The 26,188-nt window shown below is 38.7% G+C and overlaps 1 protein-coding gene across 13 annotated transcripts in view; it reads left to right on the forward strand.

Moving 5' to 3' along the window:
* ADAM22 (ADAM metallopeptidase domain 22) overlaps positions 1-26,188 on the forward strand; it is a 278,417-nt gene that overhangs the window by 226,039 nt on the left and 26,190 nt on the right. For all 13 annotated transcript variants that reach the window (XM_030885248.2, XM_030885251.2, XM_045289018.1 and 10 more), the window contains exons 18-26: positions 6,065-6,145; positions 10,669-10,719; positions 10,942-11,005; positions 12,818-12,923; positions 14,079-14,198; positions 17,338-17,506; positions 18,400-18,514; positions 21,272-21,362; positions 25,525-25,542. In XM_030885248.2, coding sequence (XP_030741108.1) covers positions 6,065-6,145; positions 10,669-10,719; positions 10,942-11,005; positions 12,818-12,923; positions 14,079-14,198; positions 17,338-17,506; positions 18,400-18,514; positions 21,272-21,362; positions 25,525-25,542 — 815 coding nt within the window. The remainder of the gene's footprint in view (positions 1-6,064; positions 6,146-10,668; positions 10,720-10,941; positions 11,006-12,817; positions 12,924-14,078; positions 14,199-17,337; positions 17,507-18,399; positions 18,515-21,271; positions 21,363-25,524; positions 25,543-26,188) is intronic.

Genomic DNA, 26,188 nt, shown 5'->3' on the forward strand with positions numbered 1-26,188 from the left:
CCTGTCCCACTATCATGCTCAGTCCCCACCAGGATTTCAGCACTTCCTCTTTGTTATATTCCCCTTGATCATGCCCTACCAGGCCTCCCACACCCACCTCCCCACCAATTTGGATTGCTTAAAATGCATTTTTTACAAACATGATCGATCCTCATCCTCCCAAGCTACATTCTCACATCATCAAGACAAGTATTGGGGGCTTACCATTCCTACAGAAATGTGTTGCTTTGATCTCTTTTTCAGATAAAATCTGGTACAATATTCTACAGTATTTTCAGGCTTAGAATCTGCCTCATCCTGTAGTCTGTATATTTTCTGGAAGCACAAGCACTCTGTAAATATTTGTTGAAGGAATGAAAGCTGCACAGCTCTTTCTTAATGAGTACTTGCTGTCGCCCGAGAGAGGGTGGGAAAGGAAACAACATAAATGTAAACATCTATGTGCCAGGGATTGTGCTAAGAACTTTTTTTTTTAAGATCATTTTATTGAGGGTTCTTACAGCTCTTATAACAATCCATACATCAATTGTATCAAGCATATTTTTACATTTGTTACCATCATTATTTTCTAAACATTTACTTTATTGAGCTCTTAGTATCAGTGCCTCTTTTTTCCTTCCCTCCCATTCCCACCCTTGTGACCCCTTGATAAAGTATAAATTATTATTATTTGCATGTATTACACCGACTGCTGTCTCCTTTTCCCCACCGTTTCTTCCCTCCTCCTCCCCACCTTCCCCCGACCCTCCTGGTGTCGCTACTTCCGTTTCTGTACCTGAGGGGTTTATCTGACCTGGATTCCACGTGTCCTGAGCTCTTATCTATCTGTACCTGGGTACATGTTCCAGCCTAAGGCAGGATTGGGGTCATAAGAGTTGGGGGTAAAGAAGCCTTAAGGAACCAGAGGAATATTGTGGGTTTCATGGGTACTATATTCACCTTGGTTGACTCATTCCTTCCTTGCTACCTTTCTGTGAAGGGAACCCCGTGGTCTACAGATGGGTTTGGGTCTCTGCTCCGACCCTTCTTGTTCTCAACAATATGTTTGTTTGTTTGGATCTTCTGATGCCTGTTACCTGATCCTGGGGACACCTCAGGATCACACAGGCTGATGTGCTTCTTCAATGTGGGCTTGTTGCTTCCCTGCTAATGGCTGCTTATTTAACTTCAAGCCTTTAAGACCCCAGACACTGTATCTTTTGATAGTTGGGCACCATCAGCTGTGCTAAGAACTTTTCTATCATCTTTGGCCAGGCTTTCTCAACCCTGGAAATACTAACATTTTGGCCTGATAATTCTGTGAGTGTGTATATTGTACATTCTTTCCTGCAGCATCTCTAGCTTGTACCCAATAGGTGCCATTATCTTTCCTCATTCCTCGCAGTTGAGACAAACAAGCATGTCTCTAAACAAACAAATTTTTAAAAGCCAACTCACTGCCACAGAGTCAATACTGACTCACGGTGATCCTATAGGACAGGGTAGAATTGCCTTTGTGAGTTTCTGAGACGGTAGCTCCCTTTTCTTTAAAATTATTTTATTGGGAGCTCTTATAGATATAACATTTCATGGTTCAATCACATCAAGCAGTATTGTACAATTGCTGCCACAATCAGTTTCAAAACATCTTTCTTCTTGAACTCCTTGGTATCAGCTTCTTTTTATCCCCTCCCTCCCTCACCCTACCCCCACGAACCCTTATTTATTTATTTTTTGCCATATCTTACACCATACAGTATATTCATTCACATACAATTTTATTGTTTACTCCCTTCAAGTGGGGTTATACAGTATCAGTGTAGCCCCTCTGAGAAGGACAGTCCAAATATCTTATGGTGGGTTTTGGGTCTCCACTACATCCACGCCCCTTCACATTGATTTGGCTGCTTGGTTTTGAACTTCTGATACCTATTCCTGTCAATACCTCATGATCACACAGGCTGGTGGACTTCTTCTATGTGGACTTTGTTGCTTCCCTGATAGATGACCACTTGTTTAACTACAAGCCTTTAAGACCCCAGACACTTTATCTTTTAATAGCCTGGCGCCTTCAGCTTTCTTACACCACATTTGTTTATGTACCCATTGTGTCTTTAGCAATCGTGTCAGGAAGGTGAGTATCAGACAATGCCACATCATTTGAGCAAACCGTTCTTTTACTGAGGTAAGATTTAAGTAGATGCCCAAAGTCCATCTGCTTCTTGTTGCATCTGCATATATATACCTCTAAAAACAAATATACCGGTATTTACATATATACACATGCACATATTTATATATTTTTTACTTTCTTCTTCCTTTTTCTCTTTTCTTCTTTCCCCCTCTCTGGCCCCACTATCATGTTTACCCATCATCACCTCTCAGTAATTCCTCTCAGATACAATTGGATTGCTCAAACACTACCATAAAAGCTCCACCCTCCTCACATCAATTTTAGAACACTTACTATCCCCCTGTACCTGTCATTATTGGCTCACCGCTCACCTCCTTCTGCCTCCTCCCCTCCCATGCCCCGCAGGAACCGTGGGCTCTGTCGCTGTCTCTGTAAGTTTGCCTATCCTGCCTATATTATATAGATTCGTACCAAAAAAGCAAAAACAGGATGAAAAAGAACATGCAGATAGTCACAAGTCTGACAGGGATCCTGGCATAGAGCAGATGAAGATCTCTCTGTTAAATAGAGAGAAGGACGTGTTGTAACACATCAGCCCAGCCTCCTTTTGTTTCAGGGTTCTACATCCTGGGCCCTGCTTACCTGCAACACGTACTCCCTTTTATCAACAGTAACTCTGTACAGGCGTAGCAAGCTCTGTCTTTCTCCAGAGGAGCAGCTGGTGGTTTCCAACCGCTGGCCTTTGGGATCATAGTCCCATGCATAACCACTACGCCAGACATTGCCATATGTCTTTGTGTAGAACACAGTCAATGCTGGTTGAGACCACAATCACTTTTGTCCTACTTTTTCTTTTGGAGCAAGCCAATCTCAAGGAAGGTGATGACTTGTGCAGGCTCACTTGATAAGGAGCGGTACATCCCAGATCTGCTGGCAGCAGTTTGCTTTGTATCCTCTTTCCACTATGCCTTATGGCAACTTACTAAGTCAAGTAAGGCACCGGCAGAAATCTCTGACAGTGCTCTCTTAAAAAAAAAAAAGGAAGATTAAACCAAGTGCAAAACAGACATTCTTCCATTCTGGCTCCCTCAGTGTATTCTGTCCGCCTCCGTTCTGACTGTCATAGCAAGGGGCGCCAAGTCATTTATTGAAACCCTCCACTTCTTCGTCGCCCATCTGTAGAGCGTGTTTCATTTCACCAGTTGCTTTTCTTTGTAGAATTAAGCTCCTTGTGACATAGTCATTTCAAGGAACAAGTACAAACTTTAACAAATGAAAATACCCGAAATTGAATGGCATGATTAACTAACACACAAAATTGCTACAGCTGCAGCAGTCAAGTATGATCTTTTCAGCTGTTTCTCTATGGCCACCCATTCTCTGAACTCCTAAGGGATCCAGAGACAACATAGTGAATGGAGGTCGGAGAATAGAAGAGCATGTACATCCCTTTATCCATCTTTTTCTACATGTGTTTACAATAACATATCTATAAAACAGGGTTTGACAAACATTTCAAAGATCAGATAGTTAATAATTTAGGCTTTGTGGGTCCAAAAGTCTGTTGCAGTTACTCCATGCTGCCTCTGCGACAGGAAAGCAACCAATTGTAACACATTAGCAACTTTGTGTTACAATAAAACTTTCTTAAAAAGCAAACAAACAAAAAACCAGGTGACCAGATGGATTTGACACCAAAGCCATACTTTTCTTTTTTATTAAAAGGTCATTTTATTGGGGACTCATACAACTCTTACAATAATCCATACATCAATTGTATCAAGCATATTCATACACATGTTGCCATCATTATTTTCTAAACATTTACTTTCTATTAAGCCCTTGGTATCAGCTCCTCATGTTTTCCCTCCTTCCTCCCCCTGCCATCCTCATGACCCCTTGTTATATTATAAATTGTTATTATTTTCATATCTTACACCAACTGCTGTCTGCCTTCCCCTACGGTTTTTGTTGTTCATTTTCCTGGGGGAGGCGGGGGTGGTTATGTGTCGATCTTTGCGATCGGTTCCCCCTTCCACCCCTCCTCTCAACACACTCCCCCTACCCTCCTGGTATTGATACTCCCATTCCTGTTCCTGGATTCTGTGTGTTGTGAGCGCTTATCTCTTATCTGTACCTGTGTACATGCTCCAGTCCAGCTCACAGTGGAAGGCAGGACTGGGGTCATGATAGCGGGGGATGAGGAAGTCTCAAGAAACCAGAGGAATATTGTGGGTTCCAAAGGTGCTGTATTGCTCCCTGGGTGACTCATCCCTTCCTTGTGACCCCTCTGTGAGGTGATGTCCCATTGTCTACAGATGGGTTTGGGGTCTCTGCTCTGCTCTGACCTACCCTCATTCTCAACAGTATGGTTTGTTTGTTTGTTTGTTTGTTTGTTTGTTTGTTTGGGGGTCTTCTGATGCCTGTTATCTGATCCCATCAACACCTCATGATCGCGCAGGCTGATGTGCTTCTTCCATGTGGGCTTGTTGCTCAAAACCATACTTTTACAGACCTCCTCTTAAAATATTGCTTACTTGCCTATTATCGTTCTCTCCTCACTGGGAAGTAAGTCCTGACGGACATAATGTTAGTGCATGCAGTTACTGCTCTGTCCCAGCACTGAGGATACGTTCTTCCTTACTCTCTACTTCTGGAAGTGTCCTGGCAGTTCGTGACCTTATACTTGATATGAAATCTGCCTTAAAACTGTTCATATTCTTACCTCAGATGCTCTAAAAGTGTATCTTGCTTGAATTCCCAAAAGGAACAGTAGAACAATGTTTTATCTTGCTTACTTCTTTATTCTTCTGGCCACTTACCCTCCATGAAAACGTTTAAGTTGTGCACAGAGCTCGTGCTCTGTTTCCCATTGAGTCCATAGTGGCTGGGATAATCCCTGGAATATTCTAAATGCCCGGTAAATCCTTGATAAATGAATGAGTGAGTCAGTGAATGAGTAAACGAATTCTGTTTACATCTCTGTTGAAATCCTGATTGGAGCTGGTAGTTTACTGTGCAGGAGTTGTCAGACCTGCAGGAGACTTGTGAGCAAGGGGAAGATTAAGTTCACACAGGAAAGTGTGTGTGTGTGTGTGTGTGTGTGTGTGTGTGTGTGTGTAGGAAGCAAACAATGTGTTCTGTTTATGTAATTAGAGACAAAAAATTAGAAAGACCCAGCCTAAATTGTTAACGTTGGTTTCCAGGGGGATAGGATTAAAGTGGAGAGGGGACGGATGATAATGTATTCTGTATTTCTGTTTTCTTTTGTTATAGTGAGTGTTCTTGCGATTTATAAATCCAATGAGGTTTAAAATTTGTTTGTACAACTCTGACACCAAAAGTTCTACAGATATTTGAAAACAGACCAAAACCCAAAGCCAAACAGAAACATCTCGCACATACAGCCACAAGTAACAGAAACATAAAAACAGTAAAAAGCAAAATTTAGATCGACATGAAACTGAGCCAGGAGGAGGGAGGCATGAGAGAGAGCCTGGCCAGAAAATGTAACTTGTACTTCAGCCTGAAAAGGAGCTTTGAATTTCTTGGCAGATACAACAAAGAAGAGAAATGTGGAAAAGGTAGTTGTAAGATGAAAAGTATAATGTAAATCCAAGAGCTTTTTGGAATGGAGAATTGCTAGAAGTTGGATTACCTTGTCCCTTGGATAAACATATGATCAGGCACTATCGTGTTTTAGCAAGATATCATCAGCCTGATGTGTGATGAATATGTAAATTATTCCACACAAGACACTCTCTTAAAACCATTAAAATAGCATTTTCATTCAGGAACTGTGGTTTTCACATCTGCTGTTGCAAGATGTGAAAGATAGCTCATGATACTCCTATGCAAACAATTTTCATTTTGCTTCTTTAGATGGAACTGTGAGAAGTTCTTTTTTTTCCCTTTTACCACAGTTTTGCACATTAATTTTGTTCATTTTAGTTTCAGCCGATGGGGACTGTGTGCCGAGAAGCGGTAAATGATTGTGATATTCATGAAACATGCTCAGGAAATTCAAGCCAGGTAATGTATACGATAATTGCTCTTAAAAAAAAACCCTTGCTGTTGAGTTGATTCCAACTCATAATGACATAGTCATACAGGGTGAAGTTGAACTACCTGAAGGGTTTCCAGTATTGCTCTTTTTGACAGCTGACTGCTCTATGTCTTTCTCCTGTGGAGCATCTGGTGTGTTTGAGCTGCCAGTTAACAGCCAAGTCCCTCATCACTGAGCCGTCTGGGCTACTCAAAGCCCTGTGGATAAAAGTAGAGATGCCTTGACCAAACCAAAAAACAAACTTCTAATGGCACTCTAGGTAGAGTAGAATTGTCCAGTGGGGTTTCCAAGTCTGTAGATCTAGGTTAGCCGATGGCCACTCTTTTTCCTGCAGTGACTAGTGAGTTTGGACTTCCGACCTCTTGGTTAGCAGCCCAGTGCTTAATCACTGTGCCACCAGGGCTCCTGAGGCATCTTTATGGCCCCTTTATAACTCAAGAGATATGTAGACAGACAGATGTTCCATGGAACTTTGCTCATTGATTTTTACTTCACTGATTTTAAATTTCAGTAAAGAAAGCTCAAGGACATGTTCCGCATACTTTTGTCTTATTACTGAACTTAGCTGCGTGCCTTGCCTATGCTATTTTCGTTTAACTGGGATGTAGAAGATGTTTTATTTCCATCTGTTGATTGAGGAAAGAAATGAAAATAGTGACTTTTCTTCAGCTGGATGACACAAGAGCGTTAGCCCCAGAGTAGCGAGACAGACCCACAAAGTATTGGATTTTCAGAAAAAGACCTGTTTCTTGACTTGATGCTTGTTTATCTAACATAGCTCGGCTAAGAGATTAAAAGCTTCGCTTGAATCTGATGCCATTAGTCATGTAGAGGCAAGCGGGAAAAGTTGGACAAAGTTAAGAAAGGTGCACAGATGTCCTCGTGGTCAGCCCTTGCTTTGCCCTGTTGTGTGGGACAGTAGCACTCACCGTGGCAGGAGAAACCATGAACCATGACAGTGAGTCTCATCAGTGGGGAAATCACAACACCTATGACTTTCAAATCTCTTTTGTCAAAGTAGCTAAAACTCTCTTATAGTTGGTTACATATTGAGGGAGATTTAAAAGTAATGGCCCTATCAATTGTGTAGTATACCAGAATAAGTAAAAAATTAATAATAAGTTGCTAAGAAAATCATACCTACTATATTAAAGAAAAATACCGAATTACGAAGCTTTTCTTGACGTAGGCTCCATGTAGGTCTACATACTTCTGAAGGAGGTAGTCCCACCTCTCTGAACCAGGGGTCCTCAAACTTTTTAAACAGGGGGCCAGTTCACTGTCTCTCAGACCGTTGGAGGGCCGGACTATAGTTAAAAACACACACGCAACTATGAACAAATTCCTATGCACACTGCACATATCTTATTTTGAAGTAAAAAACAAATGAGGGAAAAACACCCAGCGGGTCTGATAAATGTCCTCGGCGGGTTGCATGTGGCCCGCGGGGCCGTAGTTTGAGGACCCCTGCTCTAAACTTTACTCAAGAATTATACCGCGTTAAAACATCACTGTCCAAAGACGTGTGAAGGTGGCAGGGCAGGAGTGAGAGGCGGATGGGGTATAGAGTCCCCGATGAAACTCTGGTTAGGGCACTTTGCTGTTCTTGAAGAAGGAGTTGGGTGGTTGTGTGATCATCATGCAAGAAAATTCCTTGGTGCAACTTCCCTGGCCTTTTTCTTAGCAATGCATAAAAAAATTTTTTTTCTTTAAACATCAAAACAAACCTCTTGATTGCCCAGTTTTCCTTCAAGAAAATCCATCAACAGTACCCTTGAGACTCCCCCAAACCATCTCCATAATTTTTAGAGCTGACTTGAATTTAACTGGTTTAGCAGAAGTCTTTGGAAGCCACTGTTTTGATTGGACTTTTTTTGAAGGCATCAGATTAAGTACATTAAGATAACTTGCCTAAAGCTATCCACTGATTACAGAGACTTGTTTAAACTTGCTTGGTGTGGAATAAACCTGTGCATGTATGAACTGTAGGCCTAACAGTAATATATATATATTATATATATAGTAATATATATATTATAAAGTATATACACACATATATGTAATATATAACAGTAATATATATTATATATAGTATATACACACGTATGTATATATATACACACATATATGTGTATATATATATATATATATATTTACTTATCCTTTTACTATAAATTTTAAAAAATTAGAAATTTTGAGAAGTAAAGTATTTTAATTTCTTTGTAAAAACTCTTTCAGGGGTAGTTTGAAACTTGCTCATCTTCTTGCTGTTTAACCTAGGATATGGAGAAAATATTTTTTCTATGCTTTGATGAAGTTTGGATCACCTTCTAGCAGTGTACTCTTATTTTTCAATGTTGAGAAATAGCTCTGAGGGCTCCTTTATGGGGAAGGGTTTGTTTTTTCGCAGGGTCACTTCCCCTGGGAGAGCTTCATCCTTTTCATCAAAACCACTAACTTCATGTCGATAAGTTCTCCTGCACTAAGTGCTTCTGGCCACATATCTAGAGCCCTTGGAACTGCAGCCGTATCAACTCCCCACAGTTAGCTATTCTTTCTGTAATCCATTTATTGTTCATTTGGGTTCCCTTCCAGTTGGTCATTTTTCCTTTTATCTTTATTGGCCAATTCTCACTTTTGATTTTCTATTTTTATAATCTATCACATGGGTAATATAATTTATCACCAGACAACAAAGAGGCTGCACAGCCACACTCTACTGTCTGAACTGAGGAATAGATGAGTGGTGAACAATCATTGTCAGACTTTGGAAGTGGTGATGGGATAGGTCACTCATTGCGATATGCATCTGCTGGCTTGCATGGTGATTTGGGGGATTGCAGAGGTAGCAACGAAGTTTGTACTGGGGACACTATTACTGTACTGTGATAACAACTTTGAACTGTGTTGTTGTAGGACTGGTGTTATTTAACAAAGCTGTGGTCATTAAAATGCTTGGGTACCAGAACTGTGTGCAAAACCAGGGCTGCTTGCATATTTTTTTTTCTCCAGGGAAGAGAGTTACAGGGTTGGTAGTTTTGCATTAACCATTGTGAAAATGGCTGATTTTAATTAGGAGACTAAAGATCTTTTGCATGAAATTATTTTCCTCTCTTTCTATTTAATTAGAAATGTTTTTCTATGTGAATTCCTACTGGTGATGATGATATAATGAAATGTTTAGCTCTTAGGCTTCTGGAGGGAGTGTCTACTAGTAGAATTTCTTTACAAAGCAGTTATAAAATAAGCAGCCAGAATTTTAAAGGATTCTAAATCCAAAAGTAGTGTCTGCCTGAAGGTGCTTTAGCTGCTTTAGCTGTGACAGCATACACTGGGTGGGGATCATGTTAAGTGAATGTTTAATACATTGGTTATGTAGTTTGTTAATTCACTAGAAATGATACATACAAAATGTTCACTCCGAAATGAGGAAACTTATATGATGAAAGAAAAGGGAAAATTACAATATATAATATATAATGCAATTGGATATATTTCACATTTTCAGATTTCATAGGAAAAGGTAGGGAGAGAATATACCAAAGTGTGAAAAATAATTGCATTTGCGTGGTAAGAGTATGAATCATTTTTGTCATGCTTTCTTACATTTCTTACATTTCCCAAATGAGTCTATAATGTATTATGATGATGATCGAAACACATATAATGATTGTTTCCTAGAATCTGGAGAGTAGAGAAATAGTGTTGTCATCATTATAACATCATGCAATTTGGGTCAGAACTTAGGGCTTTCTCTTTTGAAGGGACATTTTCCTTAAAAAAGAAGAAGAATGCATATTACAATTTGAAAATACTGTTTATTTACAAAGTTGCCTTGCAAACTTCTGCAGTTGCCGTGAGCGGGGAAAGGAGATTTGTCAGGCCTGGCCTTTTTCTCTCATGCTCCTATGAGAGGCTTGCTTCGAGGGTCACGAAGTGCGCTGGCCATTCTGCCGCTCGGGACAGGGATCTGTGCTGCTTGCTCTTTCTGCGCTGGCGTTCTTGTTATTTCGCGCGTGTGCCCTTGTTTCTCTTGCTGCGAGTAGTGGTGCGTCTGTGAAACAGGGTTCTCTTCATGCCAACTTTCTCTGCGCCCACTGCAGTCACTCTTAGTCAATTGTTTTTGCCTCTGGTAAATTGATATTATCAGGAGAAAGCACACCAGCTGCATTTCATCCTGAGTTCTCACGCAGAGTGATTTGGGGGATTGTGGAGTAGCAACAACGTTTGTACTAGGGACAGGTTTTGTTACTATACCGTGATAACTGAACTTTGAACTGTGTCGTAGGACTGGCGTTACTTCACAGAGCGGTGGTTATTGAAATGTTTGGGTACCGGAACGCTCTTGACCTTCTTCATTTTCCTTCTTAGATAGTTTAAAGGCAAATCTATTTTCTGACTTTATTTCTGAAACGAAAATATTAAATAGATTCGCTTAATCTGGTACCTTTGCTCTGCATTTGGCTCATAGTCTGCTCTCTTTTTCTAGTGTGCCCCTAACATTCATAAAATGGACGGATACTCATGTGATGGGGTTCAGGTAGGCCACTTCAGTTTTTTTACTTACATTTTTTATGTACACCACCATGAGAGAAATAATGAGATCTTCTCAAAAGAAGAAAATCAATTTAAATGTCTCATAACCAATACTGGAGATCAAAGACTTTATAATATGCATCTACTATCTTTCCCAGTCATGTGTCTTCCTTTATCTGCTGTAAGCAGGTATTGCATTGCTAATGGGTATGCCTTTTCATTGTAGGGAATTTGCTTTGGAGGAAGATGTAAAACCAGGGACAGACAATGCAAATACATATGGGGACAAAGTAAGTAAATAGTGTGTCCTGCTGATCTTTAAAGTATGATCTTTACAAGGACATGTGTACTTGAAGTAGGTTTTTGACCACTTTGAGTCTCGAAGACCCTTAAAGTCGCTGCATATCTTAGCTTAGATGCTTTTTTGAACATCAGAGAAAGACTCCTTTGGGAGAACAAAGCCCCACACCTCTTGGCTAGTTGGCAGTGCCTTTGGATGAAACAGAAGGTACCTTTGCTGCCAGGCAGATGAAGCCCACGCCAGGGCACGCAGCTCAAGAGAAGAACAAGCCTGGATTTCAGTTCCACTTGGACTACCCTCAGCTGAGAGCCCTTAAGCAAAACCTGTATCGCCATATGGGATGGACATGTGCCCTGGCTTGCACAGGCTTGACTTAGAACTATCGCCGCTTTAGCTGGTGTTGCTTTTTCCTCCTCCAATATCTTTCTGTGCGTGGCCAACATTCCTACTCAGAGGTAACCTTCTGTTGATGTAGCTCTGCCAAAAAAATTTTTAATGCTAACTCTCTTCAAAATATGTTGTGTTTTCACAGGAAACATATGACATTTATATTAAAGTGATATTGTGACTCTAGATTTATATTTAAATATTGTACAATATGTTTTTCCCAGAAGTTAATATTGGCCCTTCCAAAAACAATTTCTGTCATACATACGCTCTGAGAAGACAGTGTGCACTAGAAGTCAGGTTGTAAATGTAATGAGTTCTAGGAAAATCCTCAGTTATCATAAACAGTGGCTTTAGTCACCACGGGACAGAAAGTGAATGCTTTCATTTGAGCAATTAGAGAAAATGTGATTGGGGGAATTTTAGCCCTGTGGGTTTGTATTCTGAACAAAAACATGCATTTAAAAAAAAACCTCTTCCACTTGAGGAAACAAAGTAGCTGACAGCAAGAAGTAGGAGAAGGAACTGCTAACACATACATACACACACACATTTATAATGTGCACCAACAGTTTTCTCATGATTAAGGTAAAGCAATAGTTGATTTCTTAGACAAATCCATTGACCCACCGCGACTTCAGGGGAAAAAAATGGACAGAAAATAATCTAACAAAGATGCTACCATACCATTAAAATGCATTTTCAGTATGATTTTAGCACCAATTTCAGCTTTTCTAATCACAAAATGAAATTAAGTAGTTCATTAAGAAATAATGAAAAAGTAGAAAATATGCCACCCTTTCCCCCAATTCTTAATGATAATGCAAAACTATTTTAAATCCATTTTGTTGATGACTAATAAAAGTCACTGGACGAGTAAAGCACACTTCATGTACGGCCCCGAGGTGAGAGTACCTCAAAGAAAACCACCAAACCCGCTGCCGTCTAGTCGATTCTGACTCAGAGTGACCCTACCTAGAGTTTCGGAGGCGGTAAATCTTTATGGAAACAGGTAGCCTCATCTTTCTCCCTCAGAGCTGCTGGTGGATTTGAACTGCTAGCCTTGCAGTTAGCAGTCCAATGCTTACCCTCTAGCTGGGAGCATTTTATTCCAGGAACCACTTGGTGGCATTGTACTTTAATTGTTGGCCTAAAGCTAAGGAGGGCAGTACTTGCAATCTACCTGTCTGAATCCTACCAGTGGTCTAAATATACTTGTTTCCCAAATTTCCAATGAGCAGTCTTGAAAAAAATGAACCTGTATATTAGATGTCTGGGGTGTGGGAAAGCTCTGGTGAACTATAGGTACAGTATTTTGAATTGATAACACTGAGAGTGAAGAAGAGTCTTTTAAGGTACATGTTTCCTTTACTGTAAAAGCTCCCTTACTGACAGAGCATTTTTTGTGCTCCAGAGGTGACAGTGTCCGACAAATACTGCTATGAGAAGCTGAATATTGAGGGCACCGAGAAGGGGAACTGTGGCAAGGACAAAAACACTTGGATACAGTGCAACAAACGGTGAGGTGACCTCGTTAGAATTCATCGCTCAGTCAGGCAGGTCAGCATCATTTTTCAGTGACCAGCATCCTTTCATTCCCATTTGGATTGCTCTTCCTCACACTAAGGACCTGTATTAACTTGTAAGTTACTTCCTCTGTAAGCAGCTTTATTAGATTTTTGGGCTTGTTTTTCAAGTTTGCAGGTATTATGTACTACATTGTATTTCTGTCTAAGTTCCTGTGAAAGCGGGGAAGACATAATCTTCCTGAGGACGTGGGAAGGTGCATTTTGCTCCAGTCAGAAGTCACAAATGGATTGATTGCTGCTCTTTCAGCGATGGGCCCAAAAGGGATAAAAAGTGTGCAAGTGCTTTTAGACTCCTACTATCTCCAGTCAACCACCTATCCCTCCTTTGACATCTAGCCTCGGCTACACTTTCTCTGTCCCTCCATTCCCGGCTGACTGTAGAAATGAATTCTCTTCCTCTGCTCTTCTAAACCCTGACGATCCTTTGTACTATTCTGTGGCCCTGGTTCCAACTCTGTTTTATAAGTTTAAATATATTGATTTACATTCTGAAGTAGAGTATAATTTCCCAGAAGGTAAAGAACATGTCTGATTTTCTGTATATATCATAAAATACTAAGTAGGTTCCGGGAACATAAATGTTACTTTAAAAAAATGAAAGAAATATCCCTCTGTGTTGAGAAAACAATTTTTGTTTAAGACAGATGCAGTAAAATGAAATGCAGTAAATGATATATCTTTAAGGGTGAATTGATTTTTTTGTTCCAAAATTGATATATTACAGATGGCTCTCGTATAGGAAAATTCTTGTGGATTTAAAATGTTTCTAATTCTCCCTCTAATAAAGTCTGATAGATCTGTATAGCATCTTACTTATCTATTATTCAGTCTTCACAAGAAACTTATTAAAGAGGTTTATTATTATGTCTATTGATAATTAAAGTGTATTAGACATACTAGTAAGATGGTACCCAACATCATTCAAGATATTTTACAAGTTAAATGTGAATTATCTGTGGTAGAAGAGGGAATAGTGAAACATGTTGAGGAAGGGTTGGTAATGCTAAATTGAGAGAGATTATTGTTCAAACTGTAAGTGATTTGCTATATCTTTATGGATCTATAATTGGTACTCTTTTGAAACAGGGATGTCCTCTGTGGTTACCTTTTATGCACTAATATTGGTAATATACCAAGACTTGGAGAACTTGATGGTGAAATCACATCTACTTTACTTGTGCAGCAGGGGAGAACATTAAACTGCAGGTAATGACCTAACCATTTTATGAGCACATGTCACCTCACTTCCTAGGAGCACAGTTTAAACTTACTTCTGCTCAGATAGAATCTAATTAATAGGAGTAATTGAGTGAACACTGAGAGAAAAGCGGTGGAAAGAAGAAATAGTTAATGGTGAAATCCGTCGTTTGTTCTGTTGTACGTATAGTCTCTCTGAGTTGGAACCAATTTGACAGCACCTACCAACAACAGAGGTCTGTTTTATTTATTAGTAAATCTAGTTGGATTAGTAAATCTAGTTAAGAAAAATTAATGGGGACTTTTGGGTAAGCGCAGTGGATTAAAGAAATGCATCTACTCCTGCGCCCTTCTGTGGCCCCACAGAAAGGACACAAAATAGATTTGATTTAGAATGCATACATCCGGTATGAACTGTAAGAACTCCCAATAAAATAAAATAAAAAAGAATGCATCATCCACAGGGAAAGGAGCTGGCAGCCGTGGCATTGGAAAGCAAGTGGCTGAGTGATAGATGACATCAAATATTAGAAAGCTGAATCCTAAGCCACTCATTGAGACCTAGCCCAACACAGTATGTCAGTCCCCCAGATCTCAAAAGTTAACAACATCTGGTTATCAACAGGGAGTAAAGAAATTAGGGGTATAGGTGCTGAAATTTAAAAAGATGGGTAAAGATTTGTTTAAAAAGCAAATGGATCCACTGGTTACTTTCTTGATCCAGTTAACGTGGGGTTTGCCTACCCAGTGGAAGCCTTGAGCTTTCTCACCTGCAGAGGAGAAAGCACCTGGTCTTCACGCTAGAGAACAGCAGGCTGTGTTGGTATCACGGGTGGTGGGGAAGTGGTTTGGCCTCACTGATGTTCAGTCAGAAAATCCTTTAAAAAAATCCTAAAATTCCCAATCATTTTTTGGATTCCTGTGCCAAATAGGAGCAGGATAGCAAAGAGTAGCAGACGTGTGAGGGACATTTTGAACATGAAAAAAAAAAAAAGACAAAAACAATCAGAAGAAAAACAACAAAAATAATTAGTATTTGCAAGAGACTTCTTCTATTAGGAAACAAAAATAGGGTGCTTATTTTTTAAATGTGGAGCATATTCAAGAAGAAAAATGTGCTGCTGGAAATTTAAAATATGACATAAGAAAACTCAGGAGTTGCCATCATCTCCTAGAAAGTAGAGCAAGAAGACCACAAGATGGGACGTGGAGAAATGCTTAGTAAATTAGAATAGAAATGATAAAGAGGAGAGAAGACACAATGGAGGAGATGGTGAATGAGTAACTCAAGAATACTGTCTAGAAATGAGGAACTTGAGCTGCCAAATTAATGGTCTTAGCCCAGGTGCAGGCACCTGGGGTAAAATTAGTGACACATCTAAGACATGTCCTTATGAAATTTCCAATCCTTGGGACAAAGCAAGGGCAGGATGGACCAAAGGAACCGGAATTAAGATGGCACAGGATGCAGTAAGGAGCCCTGGTGGCATATGGGTTATGTGGTCAGCAGTTTGGAACACCAGGCTCTCTGTAGGAGAAAGATGAGACTTTCTACTCCGAAAAGATTTACAGCCTTGGAAACTCACAGAGGCATTCTACTCCGCCCTATGGAGTTTCTGTGAGTCACAGTTGACTCACTGGCACTGACTGGCTTTTGGAGTGATTTGGGGGTTGTGTTCCAAAAAAAAGATCCCTGGGAGTCAGAAGATAGTGGAGGAAATTATTTCCAAAGTGGAATTAGGTACATAGACAAATCATTGTCTAACTGTGAGGGTAGAAAATAAAGAGTTTTCAGTATGTAAGTTTTCCCTAAAGTTGCCCCCATATACTCTTTGCTGAGATTTACTGGAAGGTGTGCTTCCGGTAAATGTTTTAATGAAAATGTTAGAACAAACTGGACTGAGAAAAGTGGGCAGTATAGGATGCAAATACCCACCAGAGAAAAGAGATTGGACAGTCCTCAAATTGTTGATACTGGTGGAAACCTAAGAGTTACAGCTCCGCATTGGGACAGGCAAACCAGAAAATTCCAGAAGGGATTTCTCCAAAATGATGAGCTCAGACAATCTGAAGTGTTGCTTTTGGCAGCTGGCAGAAAGTTTGGATTGATTGAATTAGTAATATAAAAATTTTGTATAAATTTTTTTATTAATTTTGAATTAGTAAGAACTTTGTGGAAATTTTTATAAAAAAATAATAAAAAAACAACAAAAAATAGATTATTGTGCTAGTCTGAGTCTACTGGGGAAACAAATTCATAGACTCTCATATGTGTATAAGAAAGAGTTTTATGTACAAGAGCAATTGAATATTGAGAAAACATCCCGTCCCAGTCCAGATCACAACCAAAAGTCCGATATTAGCCCATATGTCCGATACCAATCTATAAAATCCCCTTCAGACTCACGCAACACATGCAATGATGCTGAATGCAGGAAGATCACAGGCCAATGGGTGGAAAGTCTTGTGGATCCAGGGGCAGTGGAAGCATCAGCACTGGCAGAGGTCTCCATGTGGCTCCTTCAGCTCCAGGGCTCTAGAGTAGCTCCATGTGTCTTTTCAACAGGAATGCCTCCCTGGGAGTGAGGCTGTGTCCCGCCTAGAGCGAGCTATTTATCCCCTTAGCGCCTCCAAATGAGGTCATCAAGCTGCAACCTGATTGACAGACTAAACTCCACCCCTTCACTCTTAAGTCTCAAATTGACAACAGATTGTGTAACTACCACGATTATTAATGTGAGGGGAAAAACAAAAATTTCTGCAGGAAAAGAAAGGATTTGATCATGATATACTTTTTGGCTCAACTGAATTAACTTTTAATTATTAATTAAGCTAAACGTATGGTGGGAAGATTGAGGGAAGGGAAAATGGAGTGTGTGAGGTAGGAGAGGTAGACAGAGGGTAATTTATCAGATTCCATGGATAAAAGCCAATGGATAATGCCTTCAATTAAATAAAATTAAAAAGTAAAGGTGTATATAAACTAACAAGAGAATTGACAAAAGTAACTTCTATGACTGATTTTTGTTGGATAAAGAGAAAACTGAGCAGGTGTGCTATTGCTCATTTGTTAGTTTTTGAATTTATTCTCCATATGAAAATGGATGATTGGAAACGCAATTTTTCTTCACTCTTAATTTATTTGTAGTGGTGGGCATGTTAAGCTTGAAGAAGATGTTGACCTTGGCTATGTGGAAGATGGTACTCCCTGTGGTCCCAAAATGATGTGCTTGGAACATAGATGTCTTCCTGTGGCTTCTTTCAACTTCAGTACTTGCTTAAGCAGTGAAGTAGGCACTGTTTGTTCAGGAAACGGGGTAAGCTTTTGTCCAGTACTTGGCCAGTGGGCAGGATTTACTTCTTTTATATCACAGAAACAAATATGACTTTCAATTGCTTATTTGCCTAATTTTGGCCAATTTGATCAGACAAAAGACAGAAATCATACTGTGAAAACCTGCCTCAGTAAGAGCTTCTTTGATCTTGAAGTTGTCTTTCATGCTCCTCACTGCGCTGAAACTTGTCTCGAATTTAAAAATCTAGATATAGATTCTCTTTCCTAGTTGGAAATGTAAAGAAATACTCCTTTTCTTATAATGTCTAAAAATTTGGTATAAACCACTGTGTGATTTTCACCACAACTGCTGTACTTGGGGGAGCTCATGTTCCCATACTTCTGAGGGAGCTGTGCTTTTCTGTAGCTTGGGTTGAGGGGCCATGATACTAGTTTGTAAAGCTTTCTTCTCAGACCCCTACAGAGCATCAGGCCTCTCTCTCCTGTATTAGATTTCTCGTGATCTCATTCAAGTTTCAAACAGATTAATATCATTTTGGATGATTTTTCTTTTTATGGGAGACAGCAACCTTGTATTGAACAACTGACAGATAATTATATATCTGCTTAGTTTTTTCTTTTCCCTTATAAAATTGAATGTACCCAAAGCCAAAATGAGACTAGTGTCACCAATGTTATTACACATATGATTAATTCTTCTGTTAAAAATTCACTGTTCCCTGTGAATCATCCATTGGTTTTTAGAAAATATCTCTTCAGATAGTTGAGTAAGGAATGAATAAAAGGAATTGAAAAGTACCCAGAATTTTTTCAGTATCACCAAATTTTGTCTGTTGTATTTATAAATTACTGTTTATTTTTCATGCCTCTGTACTAAAGAGTATATGTTTGCTCAAGACTCATTTTTGGATTTAGGTTTGCAGTAATGAGCTGAGGTGTGTGTGTAATAGACATTGGATTGGTGCAGACTGCAGCACTTACTTCCCACACAATGATGATGAAAAGGCTGGCATTACTCTGTCTGGCAATGGTAGGTACTTCCGTTGGTATCATGACTTACTCATCATACATGAGGAGGAAAACCATTGCCCTTCAGATATTTTAATTTGAAATATATTTTATACCCCAATTAAATATAAGTCAAACTCACATACTAATGAATTCTAATGTATCGCTAGGGAAAACCTTTTGAAACTTAATGTTTCCATTGACAAGTATGTGGTATAAATTATTCAATACATGTTCTTCTTCTGAGCTAATATTATTTAGTCCTATCTCAGGCTGAAATTTTTCAAGTATTGTACTTGTTTGCAGATGTCAAACAACCTATTTAACCTAATGGAAATCATAAATTTAAATTTCTTATAAGTGCAGAAAATAATTACTATTTGGAAATTAGAGACTTTTATATTTGGGCATGGGCTAAATAAGAACATGAACAATTGAATTGGTTAAATATTAATTAAAATAATCAATTAATTAATCAATAATGAATGACCATTAGATTATTAATAAAATTATTTATTTTGATTAAACATATTAATTAAATATTTTATTTCTGTATTATTATATATAATATTGTCCATATTCAAACCCAGTTTTATAGCTTGGATTCTAGATAATTCTAGAAGTTGTACCCTTGGCTACTGCCTGGAAGGGGTTTAAGGACGTGGATAAGAAACAACAAATGCAGTTCTATGTTAGGGTGGCCCAAATGGAAAAGTAGAACTTCAATGCAAACAGTTGAAAGAATTCCTGTCTTGGAAGTAAATATACCCTTTTAAACTACTTTATTAGTTCATTGTTGATTATTCTTTAAATTAAATAATGCTCAGACCCTAAAGATCATTTATCTCTAAAGGATGAGAAAAGAGAAGTATATGCATTCTAATTATCCAGACAAACTAAAAATCTCAGCCAATATGACAATAAAGAAAATCATAGTATTTGTAGTCTTCACCCTTAGCCATGGTTGTGTGGGGCTGGTTCTAATAGATAATCCAGACATTGACGTCTATGGATTTATGTGTCTTATCAACTCTTACATCACTGCTTAAGAATAATGAAGACTACAGCCCAAGTTGATTGACCCTATTAACTCACTGCAGGAAAAGGAGACAAGGAGTACGGAAATCCCAGGGACCCAAGGGGTCCAATGGCACCTGCAGCTACCCCCCTCAGGGCATGTGACATTGGGCCAGTCTGCCCAAGCGCCCTGGCTCTGTCATCCAGCATGACTGCAGAGAGGCTGCTGTCTCTGTCACGGAGATCGCAGAACTGCCTGCGCTCATACAGGATCGCTGATTTTAGGTGGATAGAAGGATGCCTTAGGTATTAAGCCGGCAAGGAGAGATTTGAGCAGCTCTGGATGAAAGCACTGCAATTAAACATGTTGCCCAAATTATTATCAGCAAATCAGACATCCTGGGATCAGGACTTGTTCTCAAATCTTCCTTTTTTGCTTTTGGGCCTCACTTTGACCTTGCTGACCAAGCCTTCACCTGACAAGGCGATTCTTACTGTCACGAGCCTCTTAAGGATTCTGTTTCAGCTCTAACAACAGATGCTGGCTCTGCCCTGCCACTTACCAGTCCAGAACTTCAGTCCTGCCCTACCTTCTGATGCCCTGGCTCTCTGCTGGTCCAGTGCAGCCTTGCCTACATGCTACACTGTCACCAAACGTTAGTTCTAGTTTTCTTTCTCTAGGATACCACAGTATCGTTGTGGTATCAGACTAGAAACTGTACACCCAGTGCTTTAGAAATCTACACCACCTAAGTGTTGATAGTATAAATTATAGGCATGTTTTCTTCCTTAAGGAGCTGCTGGGTAAGGATTGGACTGCTGTCCACAAGATTGGTGGTTCAAACCCCAGCCACCCCTCAAGAGTGCTATCTCTCCTGTAAAGATGGTGCTATCTCTCCTGGGAAGATTTATAGCCTCAGAAACCGTATGTTGGGTCGCTATGAGTCAGAATTGACGTGAAGACATTGCGTTTTGTTCTTTAAGGAGTTTTTATTTACTTTGAGAGACTCTAATATATACATACACATACACAAACCAAGAAACAATACAGGACCACGCATAGTTATTACAATGGAGTGATTTAAACAATAACACTTCTTTCCCCCCAAAAACGTGGATGAAGGTGAGACAACAGTCAGTGTAAGATATGGAAATAACAATAATTTATCAAGGGGTCATGAGGGTGGAAAGGAGGCAGGGAGGGGAAAAAGAGGAGGTGACACCAAGGGCGCAAATAGAAAGTAAATGTTTAAAAAATAATGATGGCAACATGTGTATAACTGTGCTTGATGCAATTGATGTATGGATATAATTGATGTATGGAATGTTGATACAATTGATGCATAGAATTAAATTATTGAAAGCAACAACAACAAAAAGTACCCCAATAACACTTCTAGGATTTCTGAGGAAGGAGTCAGAGTCACAAGAGGCTTGGCTTTCTAAACCTTCCCCAAAGATGCTCTACCAATATCATAATATAGGGCCCATTTTTCCTTCACTCTCCTTTTTTTTCCTTTTTAATTCAGTAACCTCATTGGGAATTGTAATGATGTAAAAATGTACTTGGACAAGAATTTTTAAAGGAACATACATAAAGAAATTTTCAACAAATTTACAATGGAAGCTAAGTTATAGTTCAACTTTTGTATAAAAATAATGAAGTTTGTGTAGTGATTTCACATCTGAAGAATAAAACTTTTGAAAGAGTTTTATGTTAGAATTTCATGTATGTAACTGCTTTTCATCGTTCTTCCCACAGGTGTTGCTGGTACCAATATCATAATAGGCATAATTGCCGGCACCATTTTAGTGCTGGCCCTCATCTTAGGAATCACTGCATGGGGTTATAAGTAAGTGAAGCATCTCTATATTGCTACTGTCAAAATGCACTTTAACACATTTCGGTTGAATGAAAAGGTATAGAAAGTTTTGCATCATTGCATAAATACATTTGCCAAGAAAAAGTGTCTTAGCTCAACATTCAGTCAAATGACTGCTTGGCATGGTTAGACGTTGGAGTTAAAATACATTATCGTAGGTTGTGAGACAACTGCTATCTATTCTACAGGTACTGAATATGGCTCTAAGATCACTAGTGAACTAAAATTAACGCGGATCTTACGTTGTACAAGGCTGCTTGGGTTTTCCCTTAAGGACACAGCATCTTTTGACTTATACCCATCTCCGGAAGTCTAGGCGAGACGGTCATTCAGAGAACATGGGGCTTTGAGAGCAGTGCAGTGACAACAGTCGTAGCTTCTCTGAAATGTTTTCACTCTGCACAGTGTTCTAAGGGCAAAGCCTCTTTCCTTCTCAACCACTGTAATGGAAGCTCTGTGATTTGTTAAATATGGGATGTTTTTGTGTGGTGAAAATACTGTTCAGAGGTTTGTCTGTTTGCTAAAATCAAAATTGGATTTAAAATGGCAAGACCTAAAACTCTTCCTTAGCTTCAAAGTTCAACTTGTAATATTTTGGGCTTGTAACTGTGCATTTTAAGAAGTTATAAATCAGCTTTTGGGAACTTTGAATAGTATTTGATCCTCTTAAAGATTTACTAAATAAGTACTTTCAAGTACTTGACACTCATTTATGTGTTTGTTGTGTTAGATTTTTCTGTAACAATTTTCTTTTGATGTACTTCAATGTTATGATATAAATAGCCCTTCATATTCTGATAGCTGATTTAAATGTAATACATACAAATGAGCAAGTGGTAAAACCTTGGATCACCTTTAATAATTTAAACTCACAACTATACTTACCTTCGATGATGATGTTTTAATCCCCAGGCCCAGAGATTTCCTCTGTTTGAACTTGCAAATTTTGCTGGGCATATGGGCATTACTCCATTTTTAGCTTGTTTCCCTTCGTGGTCTTATTTAGATCATGAAGAGATTTTGGGATTAGTAAATTTTAGACTTAAATAAAATTATCTCAAGCTTTCAAAACTTGTCATTTTTCTGTGAATTAAGTTGTGTAAAATCTCTGAATAATTCCTGGCCCACAGATCATTCTATGTACATTGCCTTAATTAATTAATTTGGTTATAACAAAAATACCACAAGTACATGACTTTAACAAACCTAAATTTATTCTCTCACAGTTTGAGACTCTACATGTCTACATTCGAGGGGCCAGTTCTAGGAGGTTTCTCTCTCTTTGGGCTCTAGGGAAAGGCCTTTGTCTCCTTTCAAAATCTGTGGAGTTGGCATCCTTTGGAAATCTCCATGCGTCTTGATGTCAGTCTTTCCCTAGGTCTAGGAGGCTCCCAACACAGGGACCCCAGGTCTGAAGAATACTCCACTCTTTCTTTTCTTGGCTGTTGGAGGCCCCTCTGATCTCTGCTGGTTTGTTTAATCTGTTCTATGTCTCAGAGGAGATTGGCTCAAGATTCATTCTAATCATGCAGAATGTTTCCTTCCTCATGAACACAACAGCTTCATATCCTGCCTCATTAACATCTTAATGGTTAGGAATTAAAATCGTAGGAAAATTACACCAGACCACAAAAATGGAAGGTAATTACATAATGCTAAGGATCGTGATCTTGCCAAGTTGACACATATTTTGGAAGGCCGCAGTTCAGTTTATAGCATACTTATTTCCCATTTATTACCTGACCTGGTTTTAAACCAATTGAATCAAAGGAAACAACTTTAAAAGTATATGACAATTGCTTGGTGTGAGGTGAAACTCCGAAAGAGTTGCCTTTGACATAACATGGATAGCAGTTAGTTAATACTAGGATAATCTTTACATGCCATTAAAATACAGAAAGACACTGGTGGAAGGACATATGAAATAGCACAGTCAGTAGAGCAAAAGTTAGCATACATGACATGGTTAACAGCACCTTGTATGTTGAAGCTGAGCACAGCAGATCGCTATTTTATCCTGATTAAATGAGCACTGTCTTAGTTCATCCATCTATTCAGCTCTTGATCTGTAGGTTCTTTGTTAATAGATCATGAGGGATACAGTGTTTTATATCTGTACAATCTGATTTCAGCATAACACAGAAATAATAAAATTTAGTCCGCTTTTTAATGGATTTTTTCTTTGATCAGTCCTTAGGCCTCAGGGAAGTTAGCCTTCTTTGGGGAGTCACATTATTTCCTCAACTTTCCAAATGCAAGATGTATGTAGTAATGCGACCACAAGCCTGGCTGTGTGGGAGTAACTAAGGGGCAGCATTCGGTCACAAGAAAACGGAGGACTTGGTTAGCTTTCGCAGTGGGCAATTTGCTGCCACCTGGAGATCAAAGTGGATATTTCAGCTTTACAATCTTGGAAACACTTATCAGAAAACATGAAATCTAGATACTCCTCCTGTTACCCCTGACAGTCCCTTGTCCATTTTAAAAATTGCAGTTGGGAGTATTTCCTGCTGTAAATGATTGTTTATTTCTTACGATGATTCTTTTGAGGTTTTGCTTTTTCATGTCTGAATATGTATGCTTTGCAAATTAAGAGGCAGATCTTGGTCATATTGCAATATTTTCTTAATAATAATTTGAACTCAAATGGTGAAAGCTTTAATATTTCTGAAATGATTAATTTATATTTTTTAAAATAGAAAGAGGGTGGGGAAATTTTAGTATGGGAATTATAATCCATGAGTATGGTGTTTCACACAGTCTTATCTGAAATGCAAAAATGAGTTTAAGACCTAAAATCATATTTTTGATTAGTCCATTCAAAATACACACCCTCATCCCTCCTCCAAGCTTTGGCATGGGGAATAGGAAATGAGGAATAGTCATGTGAAATTGGTAATAGTCATGTAAACATAACTTAAGGTAATCAGATTGAAGCAATAACCAGTAAAATATGTTTAACAGAAAATTTCCAGGCTTATTTTTTGCCCTTTCTGATGCTTTCAGGAATGAGAAATAAAAAGCAACGAATTGGCATTTTTATTCCTCATCACCATTATTGAACATCAGACTTAAACAGTGTGGATGGACTAAATTGGCAGGTGAAAGTGGTACAGATGAAAATCATATGGAAACATTATCCTTGGTCTTAGAGGACAGAGCCCCAGATTACTCAGTTTCTTCATCTTCCTAACATGGCTTGAAAATGTTACTGATTTCTGTCATGGTAGATGAAAACAGTCTGGTACATGATGACCAACTTTTCTTTGAGAGACTTTTATAAAGGAGCTCATGTATTTTAATATGTTACCAAATTTTAAACTGAGATTTAGCTGTGAATAATGCATTCCCTCTGTGAAGCTTCAGTGACTAGCAGCATTAATTTAGGAGGCCCATAACAGCCATGCACTAACCTATATTTATCATACATGATGAACTAATGTATTCTGGCATCAATTTAGGTGGCCTGGTGGCTTAGTGGGTTTAAGTATTGGGCTGCTAATGGAAAGGCTGGCAGTTTGAACTCACCAGCCACTTGGGGGAGAAAGATGAGCAGGCTGCTTCCATGAAGACTGACAGCCTTGGACAGCCAGAGGTTGTCCTGTAGGGTTGCTATGAGCCAGAATGGACTTGAAGTCAGGGGGTTTGGTTTTGATTGGTGTCAACTTATTGTCTCCTCTTTGAAATGCTTAGGGTTAGATAGAGTTTGGAGTATACATTCCAAAAGGAATCGATCATGATTTTACTTCTATAAAAATAACAGTTACTTTACCTAAGTAACTTGCTTCATTTATTCCATTATTTACAACTAATGTCTGAAAACCCATGTTTCAAACATGATTGACTTTAGAGCATACTAAATATTTAATACAACTTATGTTGTAAAAACATTTTACTCTTTAGCAATTGCACTTATCCATGTGTTTAAAAATAGACAATGGTTTGATCACTAAATGTTTAGTACCACTTCTTCTAATAACAGTGAAAATTTAAATCTACTCAATATCTTCTAGTGTCGATCCTTCGATGAATGCTAGAGCTATATATATTTGTTTAGTACTCTCTCCCAATACATGTCCATGAGTAACTAACTTTTATTTCTGTTTCTCTCTCTCTTCTTGTCAATGAATAGAAACTATCGAGAACAGAGGTATGTGATGAGAATAATCAGAACCCGTAACTCAAAAGTTTAAATCCTGATAACATCTTTGGAATATATACATAAATTGAATTCACTTGTTTTTTAGGCTACAATTATCATATGCTAATCGTGGATTCCCATGATCTTGAATAATTTAAACAATGGTACTATAAAATACATTTATTTGAAGTTGATCTGTTTAATCTTAAAAATTTGAGGTCTTTTATCCAACGATATTACAATCAGTGGAGATTCTAATTTATGTTGTTTTCAGAGTAACATATATGTGGATATTAACCTTTTTCCCAACTAAGCAAACTTCGACATTAAGATGTCACATCTTGGGCACCACTGGGAGGTTACTGACTTTCCTTATGTTTATAATGACACTCTTACTGCCTCATACTTTCTAAGAAAATGTATGTTTTTTTTTTGCTGTTTTTGATATCAGTAACTCCCACGTGTAAGCAGTAAAGCTTATTTGGGCACAGTGTTGCCTTCAGGGGAATGTCCTAGTATCTGGTGAGCTTATTTTATCTTTGCATGGGAAAATGTTTTTATAGAATAAACACTTATACAGCCAGCCAAAAAATTTACACAGTTGAATCTTTGATTATCTGGTGCACATTTTAAAAATAAAAAAGCCCATGGAAAA

This window comes from Echinops telfairi, unplaced genomic scaffold, assembly GCF_000313985.2.
Source record: "Echinops telfairi isolate 266 unplaced genomic scaffold, ASM31398v2 ScPeMD7_23;HRSCAF=83, whole genome shotgun sequence".
In the NCBI taxonomy this organism is placed as follows: Eukaryota; Metazoa; Chordata; class Mammalia; order Afrosoricida; family Tenrecidae; genus Echinops; species Echinops telfairi.